The sequence below is a fragment of the Aptenodytes forsteri genome, unplaced genomic scaffold (genome assembly GCF_000699145.1).
Source record: "Aptenodytes forsteri isolate BGI_AS27 unplaced genomic scaffold, ASM69914v1 Scaffold486, whole genome shotgun sequence".
NCBI classification, from domain to species: Eukaryota; Metazoa; Chordata; class Aves; order Sphenisciformes; family Spheniscidae; genus Aptenodytes; species Aptenodytes forsteri.
The window spans coordinates 483506-504835 of NW_008795717.1; the positions used below are offsets into that span (position 1 = coordinate 483506).

Below are 21330 nucleotides of genomic sequence, written 5' to 3' on the forward strand. Positions count from 1 at the left end.
GCTTTCCCTCCTCCCTGCCTGGGGGCAGCTGGCCCTCCGGTTGGGGCTTCCCCCGCGGGCGCCTCTCGGGTAGCTGGGGTTTGCTGTAGGGCCGTTGCAGGGCGTTTGGGATGTTTCCCCATAGATAAACCTATTTTTACAGCCAGGAGGGCAAAGTCTCTCTCTTTAAGAAAGCCTGGGGCGGGGGGAAAGGAGTTTGCCAAGGCAATTGCAGGGATTCGGTGCATCGCTTTCGGTAGACGCCTCCTTGGAGGGGGCGGGTGGCTTTGCCGGGTCTGGCTTCGCTGTGTCTTATTTTTCCGTTGCTGCTATATTCTGGTAGCTTTGCTCTTGAGCAGTAGGCCCGGTCATGCAAAGCCCCAAGTACGCGAGTAGCGAGGCAGGTGCGTCGCTTTATTCCTCTGGAGCAGCTCCTCTTGCCTGGCACGTTTCAGCTCCGTAGCCAAGCACTGCTGTGCTGGGCTTTCGGCTTCAGTCCTGTCTCTGAGGAGGAGTTGTTACTTGGATGTTATTTCTTGCTGTTTCTAGGTGAACTGCCTAAACCGCAGTGCTTTGGGTTTTCTTTTTTCTTTTTTTTTTGGTCATTGTTGTGCTCTTGTTTAAAATCTCATCAGCAGAATTAAAAGCAATTTTTATTATCGCAACTGTCCACAACCTCCAGACTTACTGGAGAAGACTTGCATTTTAAATGACTGTTTTAAAAGTCTGGTTTGTGCACGACCTACCCACAGACTAGAAAAAACTATCAAGCTATACAACGTTATGTTAGAAGCAAAATCTGATTTTTATGGGTATTCTTTATAACATACCAGCGGGTCAAACGCTCTGACGGAACACTTCTCTGTAGGACTTGGCATTGTGCTTCTAATTCAGTTCTTAATACTTGGCAGTATTCTGAGAACCGGAAAGGGAAGTGATCTGACAAGGAGAATTTTACTGATGTCACCGAATCTCTGATGAAATACTTCCTTCCTATGAGAAACATGGTACACAGTTATCACAGCTACACTGTAGCTCAGCTTGGGTTTTGTACCACGAGAATGAGTAGGGGCTACCAGGCACGTTCTGCAATAGTCTTGTCATTCTCCCAGAATTGATCAATTTTATGTGTTTAGGTGTAAAAATCATAAAAATGGTTTGTTCAGAATATAACAATCTGTGCTAGATAACACAGGCTATGAAAAGCTTAACGTTCTGTTTCTTACCTGGCTTTCAGTTTAATAATGAGTTAGACTCAGGGTCGCGGTCCTCATCCAGAAAGTTTGGATGGGCTTAGCGGTGCTCACTCTCACCTTCGCCAGAGAGTTTAAAAGGCCAGGGGCACTGAACGGTGTCGCCCCCGTGCACCCGCACGGGGTTTGAACCTTTGCATGTTTGAACCTGCAAATGACAACTTTCAAAGCTGGCTTAATTTCACTAGCGGTCAACAAGAATAAGAAGCATAAAGGAAGAAATACCCTTTGTTGGAGAAAATCCTTATTTCCTAGTAGAAAGGAGAGTGGTTGGTTTCTTGGTGAAGTAAAGCTTTGTCAGATCTCCATGGAACTGGGGTAGTCTTGAGCAATGAATTCTGAGCAATAGGCTTAAATGGAGTATTTACAGGCAGCAATTTTTGCAATGCTTGTAGATTTTTTTTTTTTTCAACAGATTACAAATAATTACAAACTGATTTTTCAGATATGCTATGAAATTTTAATATGACTGTTCTATTGTTTAAATTTGTTGCTGCAAAAATCCTGGTAATATTTTTGGAGAGTAGTTCTAAGAGAGTTTAAGGTAAGTCAGGAATTTGTCTATCTGGTGGAGGCATTTGACTCCTAATGTGCTCTGTTTGCTTCTTGTACATATGGGGTGTGTGTGTGTATCTTTATTTTCCGAGTTACCTGATCCTGAAAACTTCAGGAGGCAATAAAAGAAACTTTGCATACTCTTTCAAGACGATTGGCACACTGCCAAACTCAAGGGAAGACAGAATCTATAGTCCTTGGGACATCTTTGAGGGGCAGAGGTTTGGAAATGCTGTTTCACTCTATACAAACGAATTCCTACCTCTAGAAACAATTTTTTTCCTTGCAAATTTGTTAAGAAGGCATTTTAAACAGTCTGGATCAGTTTCAAATATAGACACTTTCCTCTAAATTAATTTGGTTAGCTGTACTTCTCAACTGAATCTATTTCTAACTGATTGGAAATAAATCGGTTAAATGTTGATGAGCATGTGGATAATGTTACTGTGGCTTAGGTACTTTTTGCTTTCACTGCATTAAAAAAGTTCTCTCAATGTGCTTTAAGTCGCAGTTTAATTCGGAGTGATATGAATTAAACTGCTCAACGTATTCTGGCGTTTCTGTTAGGGCAGATCCAGTATAATGCTTTCAAGCCACGCTGCCTGTTTTCTTGTTGGCATAAGACAAAAAAGTCTCGAGCCATTGCTACTTGACTTTTGGAAACTAGCATCTCTTTGGCGGCTCATTTGTAAGTGCAGTGTCGTCTTAATCCGCTTGGGGGACACAGAGGAGGTAAAATGCTGCTTTTTTCAGTGCTGCACCAGGTTTCAATTAGTTTGAGACAGCAGTTGTTTTAAGAGGGCGCTACTTAAATCAGATTAGCGAAATGGCCCGTATGAAACAATATACTGACTTCCGAAGGCTGTTTTCCAGCAGTTCGTGTCCATGATTTCACTTGCAACCCAGCCACACAAATATTTGCATCAGCACAAATGTACACGGTGCAAATCATGGAGGAAGTTGAGGAGAGTGTATTTAGGAACCTCATAAGTCAGCATTCTCTCCTGAATTAACTGGAATGTGAAACTGCATTTCCTGATACCAGCTCGTGTGTAATATGTTAACAGTCATAATGTAGCTTAGTCTGTAATAATTCTGTGTGCTACTTGAGAGGATAGCTTCTTGTTAGATGATGGTTTTTAATTCTGTCTTAAGTTCTCTGCGGTTCAAATTCTGGGGCTTAATATGAATTTGAACTGAACGGGAAAGGCTACAGCTTAGGTACGTCATGTATATGAGAGGAGCTATATAACAATGTTTTGATCGCTTCAAATTTTTTTCCTATTCTCTGTTGAGAGCTCGGTCGTTTAAAAACTGCTTCTTTCGCAGAGGATCATATTTACAAAAAGGTATTATTAAGTCAGTTTTTTACTGCAGCGATGTTTTCATACTGTTATCTTTAGTTTTGTCTTTAAGTTAAATCAAACTAGAGACGTTTTACCAAGATGACTGCATTTTTTGCTACCCAAAATTTTATTTAAGACTGATTTATCCTCTCCTGAGATATGAATTAGGCTAGTGCCTATTTATCAGACTTCTGATAGAATTTGGTTTCATTCAGCGGTGCTCTTCAGGAGTCCTCTGGTGGTCGTCTTCAGTGCTTTTGCGAAAGCTTATAAAACATACATTTTTGCTCCATTCAGATAACGGGAGTTTCAGAATTCTGCTTTCATTGATAGTGGATATTAGAGAGGTATGATAGTTTTTTAACACATGCAAACTACGTGTCTGAAGGTTTTGTTTAAAAATAGAATAACGGCGGTAAAACCCATCCTTTGGCCTCCAAAGCCCTAGACACAAGGACCTTAGCAAATGACTGTCTCAAACAGGTAAAATGTCTAGTGGTGTTGGCTGATTCAAACAAGTGGTATCATTCCAGTAGAGGGAAGTATTTGGGCATTAATCTGTGAACCTGAGGTGATATCTTGATGGCATCTTTAATCTCCGAGTACTCTAGAATGCTTATCCCATATACCTAATTACTTTATGACCACAAGAATGCAGAGTGCCCTGTCTGCCAGGAATTTCAGGGCTCACTTGGAAATGTAGATTGACTTGATGGTTCTGTTCAAATCCAAGTTACAGTTTCAGCCTTCAGTAATCTTGCCAAATGTGTGCAAAAAATAAGAAATGCTTATGAGCTGTTTACCAGCCTGTCCTGTTTGTTATCCTTTCATGTTAAATGTTTTTCAACATGCAATTCTGTCAGCGGAGATTGGAGGATAATAGGTCAGAAAAATATTTCAGGTTTGAAAAATGACTTATTTTGTCTACCAGAGGTAGTGGCCAGCATTTGGAAGGGTGGTTTCTGCTCTCTCCCCCCATCCTCTTCTGATAAGTTGCTGTAAGAACAGGCCGTTCCTGTTTGAGGGAAATTTTGACCTGGTGCCTCTGTAATCAGCCATCTGTGGCAGCTTCCTTGTCTATAATGGATTGAGTTCTGTTGTCATTTCTGTATGGTTTATATGACATACTACTTTTTCTTCCACAGAGGAGAAGAAGAAACTAGTTCGAGAATTTGATGAGAAACAGCGTGAAGCAAATGAAACGGTAAACCAAAGTCTAGACTTTTGGCCTTTCTGACCAGTTGAAACACTGATGCCTTAAAAAGGACAATACTTCCAAATTTTACTCTCTTTGTGGTTCTATGCTGGCAGGCAAATGTATTTTTTTTTAATGTTTCATTCGTTAATCTGATAGATGTGTCTGTGTTTGCAAGACTGTTGTGTATATATACATAGATAGATACAGACAAATATTATTACATGTGTATTTTTTCTTTTGAGTGCTCGGTTTGGATATCACCTTACCTTTGTTGAACAAAGGAGAGTGACAGAGGTGCAATTACAATTGCTAGAGATTGTAGGGAGGGCATGTAGAGAATCTTTTTTTTATTTTCTCCCCCCCCCCCACCCCCCCCCACACCCTCTCTTCTTTCAACCCATCTGATCTTTCTATAATAGTCTGATGGTTAAATATCAGGGGTCTTGAATAGTTGAAACCTCTGTTGTATAGGCTTCCTGGACAGCAGGTGATGTGGAACTGCACAAAAAACCCATGTGACTTGTCTTTTCAAGAAAGACATTATGGATTAAGCTTTCTTTTCTTCTTAATGTGCTATTTCCTAGGATGCTTTTGCGTCACGGCTGAACATTCTTTTGAGAGAGATGCTTTATTCCTCTAACTTACTGGGTTTTATTGACATGTATCTGCGTAGGTGATGTATGAGAAGCAGAGTTCATATTGTGAGAGAGCTCGTATTGGTGGGCAGCTTTAAGCACTGTGAATTTGTAACAACTGTCACCAAAAGTTGATGGGAAAATTCACGCATCCACAATCCCAGGGTTTACAAATCCTAACTCCAGTTGCCAGGCCCGGATGTTCAGAGTATGAATTTAGTGGCATGCCTACCTATTCGGTAGATCTCTGTTGCATAGATATGATGAGAAGCTGATACCCATCCTATAAATGCTTAAACAATATGAAAGTGAGAACTGCACATTTTGAAGTTACGGAGCAACGTTTCAGAAAATAGCAAGCATTCAAGCTTGGCGATTAATTTTTTCTTCTTTTCTTTTTTTTCCTTGAGGCATTGTGTATTTGAATATCCTTGTGGGCTGAACAGCATTAGGCAGAACGGTGTATTCAATACCAGATGAGGGGTATAGGGTTTGGGGTTAATCCCCCCCTCATCCACATAAAAAACATGTGAATCCCTTCATCTGGTGGTGAGTTTTGAGTATAGCTGCTGATAAGAATAGATTTGGTGCTTTAAAAAATAAACACATTTTCTTCCATTAAAGCTACGGGAAATGGAGGAAGAACTGAAGTATGCTCCCCTGCCTTTCCGCAACCAAATGATGAGCAAAATCCGGGCATACAGAAGAGACCTCTCCATGTTCCAGAGAGAGATGAGAAGCACAGATTTGGGATTGGGCCCTGGAAGTCAAGGCGATACAAAATACGGAATCTTCTCCACAGAAAATGAACAGAGTGTGAGAATTAGATATAAATTTTATTTAACATTGCTGTGATCATTTAAAAAAAAAATTCCAGATGTATTGTTTACAGTGTTTCTACTTTAATCCACTTAGCTTCTGTGCTTGTATAACTCCCTGTATATCTCTCTTGCATGTAACATGAACATCTCAGGGAGGAGAAGGACACCTGGAACTCAAAGGAGAGCTTTTCTGTTCTAAAACAAAGATATGCGCATAATCAAAAGGGAAGTCCTTGAATACCATGCTGTTAGTAACTTACACGACATTCTGTACTGAAATGCTGTATTTAATCATTCCCCTACAGCAGTGAGAACACAAAAGTGATGCTACTGACTGAGAAGAAAGGTTAATTGATCTAGTTTTAGTCTCCAAAACTAGCAAAGTGTGTGAATCATGCACTGTGTAGGTTCTTTGGTAGAATTCTCTTTTAAGCAATCTCAGTGTAGACAATTTCAAGAAAATATGAGAAGTCATCCTCTAGCACTTTGTTCACTATGGATGTGCTGCTACAGTGCAAGGAATACACCAATTTCTTTGGTGCTGTCGTCTGTACAGAAAGTTCATGGAGGTGGGCTTTTTGTTTGCCTGCCTTAGAAAAGGAAGGTTTGAGGGAGGCTCTTTCCTTAGTATCTTGTTCTGCAGTAGCTTGGTAAATTTTTGCATTTGATTCCTTTTGATTGGTTCCTCTAAAACCTGAGAGCAGGGTGGTAGATTAGACTTTCTGAAGCTTCAGAAAATACTTTATTTTGAGCTACCTCTTGACCCCAAGGTGAGCAAACATTTCTTATCCTCTAGCCGAGGCTACTGGCATGAAAAGAGGATCTTTGTTACTTAGCAGTCCATCTGTTAGTGCTGTTTGTTCCTAATCCTTTGACTGTGTAAACTCTTAATGATCTCCCTGGCAACCAACTGTGAAGTCACAAATAGGACTGAGTTTAGATATGAATGGAAGGAAAAGTTAGCATCTGGAAAGCAAAGATAGTATTTTCATGTAAACGTTCTTTGATGGAACAGTAAATTGTTGTAAAGACAAGTTTTTTTGTAACTGTTTTAACCCTTCAGTTGCGTGTCCTTCTTTTTCAAGGTTTAGCCAGATTTGGCCATAATCTTACAATGTGAACAAGAACTCTTTCAAGATTAACTGGGCTACATCAGTTAACGTAAGAAGCTTGTACAGCTAATGCAAATGGATGGCCTATGGAGTCACGTCCTAACTTTTTAATATGTCAGAAGCCTAATACCTCTCTCTTTGTGCTTAATAGTTAAGCATACGTTATTTTTCAGACTAACCTGCAGTCACAGAGGGTGCTGCTTCTCCAGGGAACGGACAGCCTGAGCCGAGCCAGTCAGAGCATTGAGCGCTCGCATCGAATTGCCGCCGAAACAGATCAGATTGGCACCGATATAATTGAAGAACTTGGGGAGCAGCGGGAGCAACTGGAACGCACCAAGAGCAGAGTAAGCAGGGAAACTGCGGGCATTGTATTGAAACAACCTGATGTTAGCTTAGCGGGAACTGTGTGCCAGTAATTACTCTCGGAGACCTCCCTAGATGTGGTCATTCAACTGATGTTTCTACAGACCAAATCCAGGCTGCTACATTTCTATGCTGTGCATGTGAAAGGAAAAAAACTACTGTAGAAGGGCCCAAAGCACGATGGCCAAATGTCTGCTGCTATGTCTGTGCAAGATTGGATATTAGACCTGTAGACCACTGCTAAAAAAAAATAGCATTACTGAAAAAATTACAGATTTAAAAAAAATGCTGAGGAGTAGCCCAGCACTAGATTACTAGTAAAGGTTTAGATTTGGGAGGCAGTTAGCAAGTTCTTCTAATGAAATTAAATTCAACAGAAGCTTAATTACTAACCTTACAATATTTGTAGGTTAGCTAAGGAGGGAGAAAGTGGTGTCAGACAAGATGCCCGTTCCTCATCCTTGGCTCAAGAAGCTCTGCTTCTACTGTGGCAGCTTTAGGAAGTAGTTCATTTCTTTTGTGTACACACATATGCAAAACTGAGAATTTGACTTCTGAAGTAACAAACTGATGGGATTGTCTGTGTGTACAAGGGATCCCGAGTGTAAAACTTTTAGGCGAGTGACTTGCAGGGGGACCCCGAGTTTGGCAAGTAAGCACGCTCAGCCAAAACAAAAAGCATACCCTTTTCTTGGGAGTTATCTCTACTCATTACAACAAAGCCTGTAGCTTTTTCATTTAAGCAGTTTTCCAATTTCAGTCAGAATTTGATTTGCCCTGCTCCCAAATTTGGGTTGGAGAGCAGGAAAGGAAATGTGATCTTAAGATTTGTAGGTATAGTTTTTGTCTGTTCTTTTTCTAATTAAAAATAATATAGTCCTTCAAGCATGTCAGTCTGCCCACAGTTGTTCATGAAGCTGTGACTTTTAGTGTGAGCCTTTCAGGCATTGTATTGCTGAATTGTATTAAACATACATTCCAACTCGAAGCAGACTTTCTCCGTGCTTGGTCTTTCATAGCAAAGATTGGAAATCTAGTATGCTTTGAATGGACTTGGTAGTTTTCTTCCCAACTTGGTCCATCTCAGTGCAAGGTAACATACCTACAGGGCCAGTTTTGCAGCTGAGGGCAATAGCTTAAACTACAGAGGAATTGTGCAGGCAGGTGTCTGTGACGGTAAGCGACCTGGCTTACCTTTTACTTCCCCTGAAGTTTTGGAAGTGGAATAGCGAGACCTTACCTGGAGACCTCCAGTGGCTGCACATCATGAATCCTGACTCTCTGAGACAACAGCTTTTTTTAGTTGTCTGTAACCTCATGTAATTACATGCTTCTTAATAGCTGCCTGAGAAATACTTGACAGTTCACTTCTGAGCATTGCAAAGCTGACGTGGATTATCTATTAACAGTTCAGAGCTCATATCCACTGGGTCACTTAGACCTGTCGGTGCAACATGGTTCTTTCTTGGCTAGAAATTGAACAGCATTTCAAACAGTTCCAGAAACACACTGGGGAGAACACGTCAGTATTGTTTTTTTCTTCTGGTGTCAACAACTAGAATAATGAAATGAAATTTAATGAAAGGAGCTAATAACAACTTTCTGATATTTGTAGATTAGCTAAAGGGGCAGAAAGTGATCCTAAATTGCTTATCTTTGCGTGTATCTAAGGGAAAGTATACACGAAAGTCTTACTTCCTCCTTAGAAAGGAAGGAGCCAACGCTTCCAGCTTGTATTGTGCATAGAGAACAATGTTGTCTCTGAATTTTGAGAATATACGGTTAGCCTTGGTCCCGTTCTTAATTGCAACATTTCAACACCCGCTACTTACAGGTGCATCTTTACAGAGTTGCTGTATACTTGTTCAACTGGCAAATAACTTCTGTTTCTTCTTAGTTGGTGAATACAAGTGAAAACTTGAGCAAGAGTCGCAAGATTCTACGTTCTATGTCCAGGAGGTGAGTAGCGTGACTGACTTAGAGCAGCACTCGGCAGGTAGCATTGTTGCCTGCCGGATGCAGGCAAAAAATAGGGAACAGAGCGTCAGCTGGAACTGCAGGGAGGTTTTGGGGAACGCGTGAACAGAATGCGTGCCTGTGTGCAGATGCCAATTTGTCTTTTCTCCTCTCTGGTAATTACCATTAGGTAATTGTGCCGCTCATTTAGGATAATATGGGGTCTTTAACCATCCTGTATGATAAATGGTGGTGAGGGGAGAGATTTGGACATAAGCAAGTTACAGTGAATTGCTAATGGTAACTTTAGATGCAACTCTTCGTTATTCAGGTTGGAAAAAGCTGTGCCATAAATCACTGCAGCATTAAGTGGTTTAGATGTCTGATGATGAGACAAATCTGTTTAGCCCACAGTAATGCCCTAGGGTAGCTAGGCTGTCGTAGGAGAAACTCTGCGCCTGACCATACACTATTTTGATGACTAGAGCCTTGTATGCTTAAGGGTATTTATAATTTCTTAACTATACGGTTTAATTGTCCTTATAAACTAGTTCATGGAGTGTATTTCCAGTAGGTACTTCTGCCCTTACAACCTTTCCTTTATACCTGTCGCTAAAGGAAGTTTATGATAACTGTATAATTTTCAATAGTAGAAGTACATTATTATTTTGAGATGTTATAGTTTTACTTCAACTCCAAGGTTCCAAGTAAAAACACCACAAGGTGAGTTTTAGCACAGGAGTTCAACTGATGTTTTCCTCTTTGCTTAATGGAATGAGTAGGCACATACAGAGCAGAACGGTCTGCCTTCTGCAGGGCAGGGGAAGAGGAACAGAACTGCTGCTGTTGAAGTACAAGATTTAAGCAGAATTTCCAGGAAAACATGAGTAGGAAACTACCGAGTTTGTCCCTTCCTGCTTGTTAAGAGCTATTCGAATAGCACTTTGTGGTCTAGCTGAAACAGGGAGTATACTTATTGAAGGTATGATGGTGACCAAATTATCTAGAATCTGCTTTCATAATCAAGGGGGGAAAAAGCTATCTTTGATTTTTTTTATTTTTTAACTCTAGAGTAACCACTAATAAGTTGTTGCTGTCAATTATCATCATCCTGGAACTAGCCATCCTAGGAGGTGTGGTCTACTACAAGTTCTTTCGCAGCAGATGAATCTTCATGAGTGAGATGAGCTTTTTCCATGGTTGAGGAACCGGATGGGATGTCTGTTCCCTTTGAATGTCTGAGGATTGAACTGTCTCATGAGACAGCAGGTTCAGCTGAAACTGTACTGGCACTAGAAAGACAGAGAATGGGAGTAAAAGGAAAATGCAGAGACAGACTTTGAACTACTGGTAAGATTAATAAGAAGGTAATAAATATTTTATTGTCTCAATTTGTATATACGTAACTAAATGAATAAATCTTGGTATGTAATAAAGTAACCACTGATCAGTGGAAAAGCTAGTTTATTTAAAAATTGAGAAGTTAACAGTATTTGCCAATTGTTGACAACCTATCCACTCAAGTGCCTCAGCAGAGCTCTATAATGTCCAATGTACCCAACACTTCGGGTTCTTAAATCCTCACTTGCTCTTCACTGTCAGATTCATCTGGAGAACTGGGTGTTGGGAGTTCATCAAAAGCGGCGTGTGCTCCTTCCCTTGTCTGCCCAAAGCACGTTGCTATCACGTCGACTGCAAGACTAGCAGTTGCGTTCACTTCCTCTTGAGAAGCTCCAAGCAGTGGATTGACTTCAACCATGTCTACAGCTGAAAGCATTCCTGTGAAAATGATTTACAGCTTTGTTACTATGAAAAAGGGTAGAATCTCTAATAGGGTTTCTTCTGCAGCCTTTCATTCATTGTGGCAAGTCTGATACTTGAGCTTGTGACCTACTCTACCCCTTAGACAAGTAAAATTGGCTCTCAAGTGAGGGATGAGGTTATCATTCTTAGATGCAAGTTTGTGGTTTTAATTTGGCTCTTTCTTACATCGTCACTACCTCACTCATCCATGCTTTTAGCATTCAGGAAAAACAAGTTTGATGTTCTATATACACTTACGAGGGGAATGTTTTTTAATCTTGTTTTCTCCCAGTCCAAAAATTAGGGGATATAAATAGTCTCACCTAGTATTTTTTGCCATCCTATTCATGATTCTATTGAATCTGTTGTCTGGTGGTTTTTTGGGTTTGGTTTTTTTTTTCCTTCTTCCCATACCAACTTCTGGGTTTGGTTTTTTTTTTTCCTTCTTCCCATACCAACTTCTACTGCAAATAACTCATTGTTTACACAAATTAAATAAAAACTTCAAGGCATAAGGAGGAAATTCCTCATCTATTGAGTCAACTGCAGTATACTTAGTGAAAGCTTGACTTGCTAGCCTTGAATCCTAGAATGAAACTTCAAACTGTTTAAAACTGTTTGCATCCATTTTTTTCATTCCAGATGCCCATTTTTACATCTGACCTCATGCACTTAGGAGTAGGGGACAGTATTATACAAGATGACCAAGTAATTTTTGGCATTAGTTGTTACTATATTATGTATTTTATTTACTTTTGTAAGTTGAAGTTGTTGATGGTTAAGCTGCTTCCAACCCCTGGGGAATTGCCCAACCATAGGACTTTTTTCCCTTACTGAAGGCTGAATTGACTTTATAGGCACCTTAGGTTTGACTACATTTATCTTACTATCAAGTTACATAGGAAAAACATAACCACTAGGAGCTCTATGTAGTTCGTCCTGTCCTGGCCTAAGTCCAGTACTGCTGGTCAACTCCTACCTGTGTTGTGTATCTCTTCTGTGATGTACATGCCTTCTCTGTAAGTTAATCCACCCAGAACAGGAGTCCCAGTTGCTGGAGCCAGCGAGGGATCAAAAGCATCAATGTCAAAACTCAGGTGAATTGGTCTCTGTCTCCTGAGACAGAATAAAACAAGAAAAGCAATCTCAGAACCTCAAACTTTTACTACATGTATTTCTTACTGTCCAGGCTGATCAGCAAAGTAGCATCATGCTCCATGATGCTAAAGGTCCTAAGTCCTACACCATGGCTTGCATACATTTGGAAAGGATTTTTTATTTCTTTTAGTATCTTTGGACTCTGAAACATCTCTTAGCTCAGAACTTTCCCCAGTACACATTGGGAAAACAGAAGTTTCTCTTTCTAGGTTCACTGAGCATCTGCTCAGGTGTGATTTGGCTGAAGATAAGTACTTCAGTTCTAACCATCTTATCTGGTATTTGTCTCTTTAGTTGGAAAAACGTAGAGAAATGTATGATATAATCCAGCCTTTTCTCCTTTTGTACAGAAAGCCAGGGTGAAAGGCTGAAACATTGATTTGTGTGGCATCTAGGATGGAGGAAGCACCAAGCTTGAGGATTTCATAGACAGCTCATCGAGATGAATGGGGCATTCTGCATTTTTCAGGTCAATAGTTGAAGGCTGCCTCCAAACTCTGCCATGTAAGCCTAGCTGATGAAAAAGTGAAGGATAATCTCAAACCTAAAACGTTAGTTACTACGTGAAGTCTGGCAACCAATGACAGCTTAATAAATTGGACACTGCTTGTCACTCAGATGAGCTATTTAAGTGGTAGACTGTGTAATTCCAACTTACTGCAGATGCTCAGTAGGGAGAAGCATCTGGATTAGCAACTTCGTTACTTGGCACAGCTGCAGCTAGGAAGGGTGAGCACACCTTTAGATACAACAGTATGCAGCACAGGTACGTGGACCTTGTTCTGCCTACAGGACTTTGTTCTACCCTGTGGTGAGAGGTTACCCTTTCTAACTGATCCTCTCCCTGTGTCCCTAGACTAGCATGATTTGCTCCCTGATCTGGTTCCCCAGTCTTAAACAAGGTTAGCAAAGACTTCAGCATTGAACTTAAGTAAGGGAGTGAACTTCACTAGCTGAACTGAAAGTGGCAGCTGTCATCAGGACAGCATCTGTGAGCATAGTCTAAGGGGGAAGCCATCAAATGCTTCTACCTCATGTACTAACAGCTGAATTCAAGTTACTGTCAAGTTGCTATATGTATTTTTAAAAGTGTAATGTATATCCTAGACTCTTGAGTTGATTCAAACATCTTGTCAAACTGCAGCAAAATACAGAATTCCTCAAGAAACAGAACAAATCATATAAAACAGAGCCGCAACTGTAGTGACTAATGTAACCTATCTCGTAGCTTTCTGCCAAACACTGTGAAATGGTTCCAGTTCAAGATGTGGAAGTCGAGGACTAAAGTCAGTGCTAAGGCTTTACTTATTTACTGGACACTGTCACAGTTCTGTTAGGCCGCCTTACATCAAGAGTGACCTTCATTTAAATAACTTTCAGGAAAGTAGATATTCAACAAGTGGATGATAAGAGTAGTTTAAATCAGATAATAGTTTGTTACCTGCCCATCAGTTGTTCAAATGTTCTTTCCATAACCTTCTGAATTCCAAGGCGATCAATATCCCTCATGGAAAAATACTGGATGTCATAGTTCTTCAAAATATAGCTGTTAAAATAATAAAAAAAAAATCATTACTGGCCTAAGCTTAAATCTAGCAACCCTTGTGAACAGCCAGATGTGGAAAGAATGCCTGGTTTCAGCCTTTACAAAAATCCTTTAATCTAAATCAACTCACTATTCAGCAGGATCCACATCCCTCAAACCAATGTACACAATGTCAGATGCTGAAAGGCAGGGCTTTAGCCAGGAGAAGCCAGGAAGTTGTGGTACCTGTAAGCAAAGGTTTGGTATTAGGTTAGTTTAATGACATATATAACAAAATTGTATTTAATGCTTCCCTCAAAACTTTATTTATAACATCCTTTCTCTGTCTAAACAGAGAAACTTCATCACTTGAGAGCTTGGCTTCCTGATTTAATCAGTCCTTCCTTACCTTTGTTGTACCATTTTACCTGAGTTGAATGGTAATGGATGAAGTTTTTAACTCTTCTACGTTTTCCAGTTTGAAGAGGAGGAATAAAAAGCCCAAATCCACAAGCAATAGGCAATTAGCATCAGTGAATGTAAGGGGGAATGATAAGAAACTAGATACCCAGATTCACTTATACGGTACATTTAATGGCAGTGCTATGTAACTTACCCAGTACATCATACTTAAGTGGCAGAATAAAAACCAAGGCACCTGTATCTTTAGGAGAATCACCAAAAGTCATGCAAACTTTGTTGCAAAAGAAATGTTAAAGATGGGACAAATTCAAAGTGGGAAGTTAAAAGAAAAAAAAAAGAGCATGACAAGAAGTTGGGCTTCCACATTGGGCTACAACATACTGCTTTTTAATGTAGAACTGAAGAGAGCAGGTCTAGGACAGCAAATGAAAGATGATGATGTCATCATTTTTCAGCTTTGGTAATTAAGTAGTCATGGTATGCAATTATAAAAATCCTTCCATTAGTAATAGCTACTAATTTGAGGAGTGCTTTAAATTAACTCAAATTTCTCTTCTTCCTCTCCCAGCTCTGAAAATGGCTACAGCCAACACAGATGCCAAGCAGCAAGAAGGCTTTGTTTCCCTCTTATACTTCTCAATTACTAATTATATCCTAGTTACACCATTTGGATTTGTTTTTAAAGGCTAACGCACCCATAGCTATATTTAATTATGTTGGGATTAAATAAGCACGTATAATAAAAGTATTTGTTACTCTGGGGCAGTGACCTCAAACTTTTCTGCAGTCATGAATTCAGAAGAGGGATAAATGAATTGGAGACCACTAGGAAAAATAATTCAGGTCTCAGAAATGAAGCTGTATCTGCAAAACCCATCACCATAGCATAAGCTGAGCATAGTATTGATAGTATTGTCAGATACTCTCTAGTATCAATGAGTTAGTAGATTTAATACTGCCATTTTTAATTATATCTCTTCCTCTTTAAATAAAGAAAATGGAATGCCTTAACTTCCTTGGGTAGGCTCTGTTTTTACTGTTGTGATAAAAAAGGAGTTGCTGCTAGTAAAGCCAAACAGGCATCGGAAAAAGGTGCAGGCATTTTCATTTTAAGTTATTAATAGCAGTTTAGTTTTGAATGGTTCCAGGAGCCCTGACACTAATGCTTGGTTTGAGGAATGCCAGTCAAAGGATCATGTTCATAAATACTTGCCTTAAAACAACAAAATTATTTTTAAAAGTTTTTTAAAGACCCTAAAGTGCCACCTTGCCTTGAGGAGTACCAAGCAGTGCTCCTGTGAAGCTAACTGGACAAACAAGTAGCAGCTGACAGCCTGTGAATGGACTATGCAAGCAACACCAGGGTGTGTTCTACAGTGACCTGGCCAAATGCTTTATTTTATTTCATAGCCAGATGTATCACTTTTATACTTCATGTTGTCTGCTACATGGGGACATTTAATTCAGTAGAGCATTGACCAAGGTCATCAGCCCTGGATATGTGAAGGATTCTGAGAACAGGTGAGAAAACACCTAAACTGAGGGACTTGAAACAGCCTGGGGGATTTCTTGGCAGGTGTGCTAATTTAAGCAGTTGCTGCCCCATCAGTTCCCCCTGTTGTGTTGTGCCAGGACAGCTGTTTGTAGGGTCATACGGTGAACAAGGGCTAGGACTTGATGTGTCTCAAAAACTAACCAAGCAAAGAGACAGTGCTCCTGACTCGGGTCTCCGGCAATCCCACAGAAGATTACAGCAGCTAAACTGAGTTGCTGGCATGGGGTCAAGAACAGTCTAAACAGATTGTGCTACTACCTCTGTCTCCTGTCATCTTGATAGTGAATGAAGAACAAGGAGCCTGGAGATGCTGGAAGAGCAGTACCAGTTAGTAGAGATGGGCAATGAATCAGGAAGATAAAATGTAATCATGCAGGCTGTTTTGCTCTTTTTATATCCTCAAAGGAGCTGTTGTTTCTCTGTGGTTCTACAAAACAATCTAGACAGGGAACCAAGTGCTAACTAGCCCTTCCTGAAACTATTAGGTTGGTGACCAAATCTTGTGACCCAGAGAGACAGTTTGGTGGAATTAGGGGAGTCCACCCAGAGAAGCATACACACAGATGTCTCATGGTGGGGAGGGGTTACTCAAAACTCCCTTCACAGCATGAGTGAAAGCAAGGAAGGAGATATAGGGCTCACTGCAAGATCTCTTTTGTCCTCTCACACTGCTATGCAATGTACCCTTTGACAGGATAGAAACCTCCTTGAGAAGCAAAGTGCAACTGGTTAGTTTGTCTATTGCTTTGAGAAAGAAGTTATGTTTAGCAGAGTGTGGGACTAGAGTAGCCTTCTTGCCGGTGGCAGACAGTTTTAGGATTCAAAAAGAATCCTTCCAAAGCAGTCAGGAAAGGACAGTATATTTTTTTGTCCTGTTATCAGCGCAACTGCTCTACTGGATGAGAGTGAGCCACATGCACCTGTTCACACATAAAGGTTCCCTCCAGTGAGTCAGATATGTAGCCAGACAAGCTATTGTTGAAGGCACATTCTACTACTGCTAAACAGCTGTTTAAAAATTTATACTGTTGTAGAAGCCTTCTTGTACCAGCAGGACAGATGTTTTTCCTCCCTCTGAACAGGAATACAGTATGGTAAGAAAACCCTCTAAATGAGTACACACTTGTTTGTGTAGCTGCAAATACAGGTTGTCAGATGTTTCTGCATACGCTTCCTGCCAGCTAGAATTTAGGTGGGCTTGTGACGAGATCTCATAACCAGCACCATACCTGACTAACTCACCTCAAAGTGTAGCCTAATCTTACTCTTTCTTCACTACTGCTGCTGGCAGGAGGTCTGCTCCCCCACTGACCCCAGAAAGCTCACAGCGTTCTTTTAGTAGCTCTAAAAAAAAGATAAAAATACTGCTTTTCTGTGCTGCTCAAGAACTGGAGCCCAGCAGACCAGAAACCAACAATGTATACACAGGAAGTCGATTAAATACTTTTGTCCTATGACAAAAGAGGAAAGTGGCATATCTTACTCTGCCTTTCTCCTCCTTCCTCAGCTATCAAAGAACTTGGCTTTGTTCTGTTCTTACCAAGACATAAACCGTTCACCTTAGTTGAGCTCCAAAATTCACAAAATTTTCTCTTGCTCTTCCCATCTCTCCTGCAGAAGTGGATACAGTTGCCAAAAAGAAGAAAAATATCACCCCCTTTAACTTACGGGCAAGAAACTAGAAATACAGTAACCTTTTATATTAACCTTCTCATGTCCTGGGAGTATTTCAAGAAGCCCCATTAATTCTGCATTACTTTGGGAATTCTAGCATGTTTGTAGAGACCATGCAAGAATTATTAGAAAAAGGAAAGTATGTAAAAGCACCAAATGACTCTATTGACTTGCGGATGGAATTCATTTGAAAGAATTTGCAGGAGAAAAGCAGAAGAGCTTTACCAGATGATAGCAATCTTGCTATGCCAAACAGGTACTAACGCAATGGTATCTTCAGTAGCCATAAAGATGTTAAACATGCTTGATCCTCCTTGGAAGAGGTGTGCTTCCATCAACACAGCACCTCCAACATTTATCAGAGAGAAAAAAGAAATCGAAGAGAAATGACTAGCAGTGCAAAGTGCCAGAATAAAATAGTCAGTTTTTCTGCAGCTCCAGCATCCATTCTCAACCTGCAGTTGCTGATCCTGCTCCCACTCCCCAGCCTAAGCTTCAGCAGAAGCAGATTGTCATATCTAAGTTCCTACTGCAAAGGCCCCAGCTATTAAGAATGCACAGGCTGCCACTGTAGTGTCTCCAGTAGATGGTACAGGTATCCGTATAGGGAGATACAGTCTGCAGCTAAGCCAAAAAGGATGTGTGGGCCTTAGGTCAACCTACTGTTTAGCATCTTGACAGTAGCAAAAACTGGCTATGCACATTCCATGTGCCCCAGTAAACAGCTCTTTTTGATAATTTGACCTCTTTTCAAGACAAAGACTATCTCTTTAAAAGCACCCTGTAAGCAGGTACAGCTGTTCTGATTTGTAATATTTGCCAGTGGAGCCAACACCAGAGCAGCCAGTTAGGAGAGATCGTGCAGGAGCAGCCCCTGTCAGGCCCCAATGTCAAAACATGGAAGAGCCAAACTAAGCAGAAGAAGCATGCAAGATATGCAGGAACCAGCTGTCACTGGAGGTGAGCTCAGCACAGCTCTCACAGGCTCAGCTGGGGGGAGGTTCACTCTTTTACTCAGTTGCTAGAATTGCTGCCATTGCACAGCCTCAGCACCAACTCCACTCATTACATGGGAACGGCACCATGGTCAGCTGCTACATACAGCTTGTGTGAACTCTTGCTTACTGTACACCCCACGAGGGTGCTAACACAAAGAAAAGCTTTTTCTTATTCTTGTGTATCTATATTTACGTGTGTGTGTGTGCATGCATTTGTGTGTGTGTGTGTATATATGTGCATGTATACACACACAAATAATAGGCATTTTTTGCTTGTACTCAGATAAAAAAAGTCTGCATTTGCTGCAGATAAGAAAGCATCTCACACCAGAAAGTAAAATGCTCTGAGGATTTCAGTGTAGGCTAACTGTACAAGCAAGTTACTTACTTTATCTTGAAGCTCCCTCAAGAGAAATGAGAGAGGTTGTCCATGGAGGTTTCCAGACTGAGTTGTAAGAGGGGTGTTGATATCAGCATGCGCATCCACCCAGATCACACCAAGGTGTGGGCACTGTCGCGCGTGGCCACTGACAGAACCAAGTGCCAAGCTGGAAGTACAGTAGCAAAGTCTTTAGTCACCATTTCTCCTTCAGAACAACTACAAGGACAATGGGAAGTCTCTGCAACTTCAGTCAGCAGCGTTGTCATGTTTCAACACATCAGACATCCGTGACAATAAAGGGTGCATCCCATACAAACTGCATGGCATGCCACTATCGTGATTCCAGGAGACTCCAAGTAACTCTACAGGACTATACTAGTACTGACAGATGAGAAAGAGCTCTTTTCTCTCTCCACTGTCGCCCTTCCCACACTCTAATCTTCACCTGTTCTAGCTCCAAATGATCTCTTAGAAAAATCTAGTGTGCTCACTCATCAATTCTGCTATTCACCCACTTTTGATTCCAGTCATGACACCTTCCCCCACAATTCATTCTTACATGCCCTACCTTCTTCAACCAATTCTCAGACCAAAGGTTAGTGAAAAAGAGGAGAAAGAGATTCACATGTTGTAAGATCTATTACAAAATGGTCTGTGTGCAGGCACTACAAACCCATCCTAAGAGTTGACATCCCGAGAGTTGAGGGGCAAGAGACACATCACTAAACATTCAGCAATAAAGAAACCGCAACAGTTCCTAAAGGGACCTGATCACACAAACTTTCCCAAACAGGAAAATCCAGGAAAACCTCATTTGTATGTCTGCAGATCGCAGAACAGCCTGGACCTAAGCAGTACTGTCTTAGAAGGTCAGATTTTTGTAGCTGTCTTCTATGTTCCACCGTAAAAGCCCCAGCAATAAAATCAAAATGCTGCTACCCTATGGTACTGCCAGGAAATGACCCCAAGTTGTTCCCACCGTCCCCTTATTTTTTAATTAAATTCTTATACTCCAAGTGTCAACCCACAGCATGCACCACTAATTGCTTCTAGTTCAGCTCACCTGTGATCACCTCCTATAGTCACACAGCTGTGTCCAGCGGCTACGGCTCTGCTTACAGCATCAGCCAATACCTGGCTGGCTAAACCCACTGACCGTGGATATAAGATCAGGTTGTTGTACAGTTCATCATTGGGAACTTGAGTGAAATTCAAATCTCCAAAGTCATGCACTTGGCATCCTGGAAACACAGCAGCAAAAGGAGAAAGTGAGTTAAGTAAGCGCCCAGAGAAATGTTCAAAATACGGTCCCCTCAGAAAATCAGTTGGGCAAGTATGAAAGGAGCAACGGGAAGGGAATGGATTCATTTGACTATTTGCATGCCCTTGCAAACAACCATGTCACAACTTTACAGATTAGAAAGCTTAAGATAGTATTGTCACTGTAATATAGCGATGAGATACGACAATCATAGAAAGTCACCTAGAAAAAGTTTGGGGTTTTTGAATTATTTCTTGGCAATTTTAACATGAAAAAGTACAGTTTGTATTAGCATCTTCCTTCCCAATTAGACAGATTGTATACAGCCTTAAATGAGCTCAGTTGTTCAAAGATGCCTAGGACTAAACATTTCACTAACTGTATGTCCTGGTTTCGGCAGGGATAGAGTTAATTTTCTTCCTAGTAGCTGGTACAGTGCTGTGTTTTGGATTTAGGGTGAGAACAATGTTGATAACACACCGATGTTTTAGTTGTTGCTAAGTAGTGCTTACACTAGTCAAGGACTTTTCAGCTTCCCATGCTCTGCCGACTGAGAAGGCTGGAGGTGCATAAGAAGCTGGGAGGGGGCACAGCCAGGACAGCTGACCCAAACTGGCCACAGGGATATTCCAGACCATATGACGTCATGCTCAGCATATAAAGCTGGGGGGGAAGAAGAAGGACGGGGGGGACATTTGGAGTGATGGCGTCTTCCCAAGTAACCATTATGCGTTGGAGCCCTGCTTTCCTGGAGATGGCTGAACACCTGCCTGTCCATGGGAAGTAGTGAATGAATTCCTTGTTTTGCTTTGCTTGCATGTGCAGCTTTTGCTTTACCTATTAAACTGCCTTTATCTCAACCCACGAGTTTTCTCACTTTTACCCTTCCAATTCTCTCCCCCATCCCACTGGGGGGGGAGTGAGCAAGCGGCTGTGTGGTGCTTAGTTGCCGGCTGAGGTTAAACCACAACACTATACCTAAGTCCTAACAGTTATTTTCCATTTTCAAAGCCCACAAGAATCCAGGCACAAAAGTGCCAAGTTGTTACCCAGATCGGAAATTTTCTTACAGTACTTCCAGGCAACTCCATGGAGGATGCACTAGTGCTTTGTAAGAGAACCTGTCCATTTTCTCAACGCAAGATGTTCTAGAAGGCATTTTAATTCTGGGGCTTTGATTCCAACATTCTTTGAGATCCTATCATTGCCAGTTACAACTTAATTGGCTGTTGAAGCCTGACAACATTCTGGGTCTAAGACTCAGCCTTTCCTAAAATGTATTTCCGTCTACTTACCCTGAAAAGGAGTCAATTCACAGAGTAGGAAACAA

General features: G+C 41.0%; 3 protein-coding genes across 3 annotated transcripts in view; 1 reads left to right on the forward strand and 2 right to left on the reverse strand.

Annotated features, from left to right (window-relative positions):
• The window catches only part of LOC103902488 (retinol dehydrogenase 12), an 11153-nt gene extending 10168 nt beyond the window's left edge, over positions 1 to 985 (reverse strand). The window contains exon 1 of the mRNA XM_009283548.2: positions 810 to 985. Coding sequence (XP_009281823.1) covers positions 810 to 985 — 176 coding nt within the window. The remainder of the gene's footprint in view (positions 1 to 809) is intronic.
• A 3295-nt stretch (positions 986 to 4280) lies between these two features.
• On the forward strand, positions 4281 to 10659 carry VTI1B (vesicle transport through interaction with t-SNAREs 1B). The gene is made up of 5 exons (XM_019473198.1): positions 4281 to 4337; positions 5591 to 5782; positions 7073 to 7246; positions 9163 to 9224; positions 10293 to 10659. The coding sequence occupies exons 2-5, from the start codon at positions 5600 to 5602 to the stop codon at positions 10387 to 10389; spliced, it is 516 nt and encodes a 171-aa protein (XP_019328743.1). The 5' UTR covers positions 4281 to 4337; positions 5591 to 5599; the 3' UTR covers positions 10390 to 10659.
• ARG2 (arginase 2) lies at positions 10573 to 20121 on the reverse strand. Its single transcript, XM_019473197.1, is given in 7 exon segments — positions 10573 to 11000; positions 12004 to 12140; positions 13624 to 13728; positions 13859 to 13953; positions 18746 to 18905; positions 19803 to 20013; positions 20016 to 20121. Coding segments are annotated over 7 exon segments (1020 nt in total). The 3' UTR covers positions 10573 to 10794.
• Positions 20122 to 21330: the final 1209 nt, after the last annotated feature.

Excerpts from the sequence above, each read along its gene's own strand:
- VTI1B (XM_019473198.1), top strand. The coding sequence starts at position 5,600 with ATGGAGGAAGAACTGAAGTATGCTCCCCTGCCTTTCCGCAACCAAATG. Across the intron at positions 7,247-9,162 it reads TGGAACGCACCAAGAGCAGA|TTGGTGAATACAAGTGAAAA; the intron begins GTAAGCAGGGAA and ends GTTTCTTCTTAG. Across the intron at positions 9,225-10,292 it reads CTACGTTCTATGTCCAGGAG|AGTAACCACTAATAAGTTGT; the intron begins GTGAGTAGCGTG and ends TTTTAACTCTAG.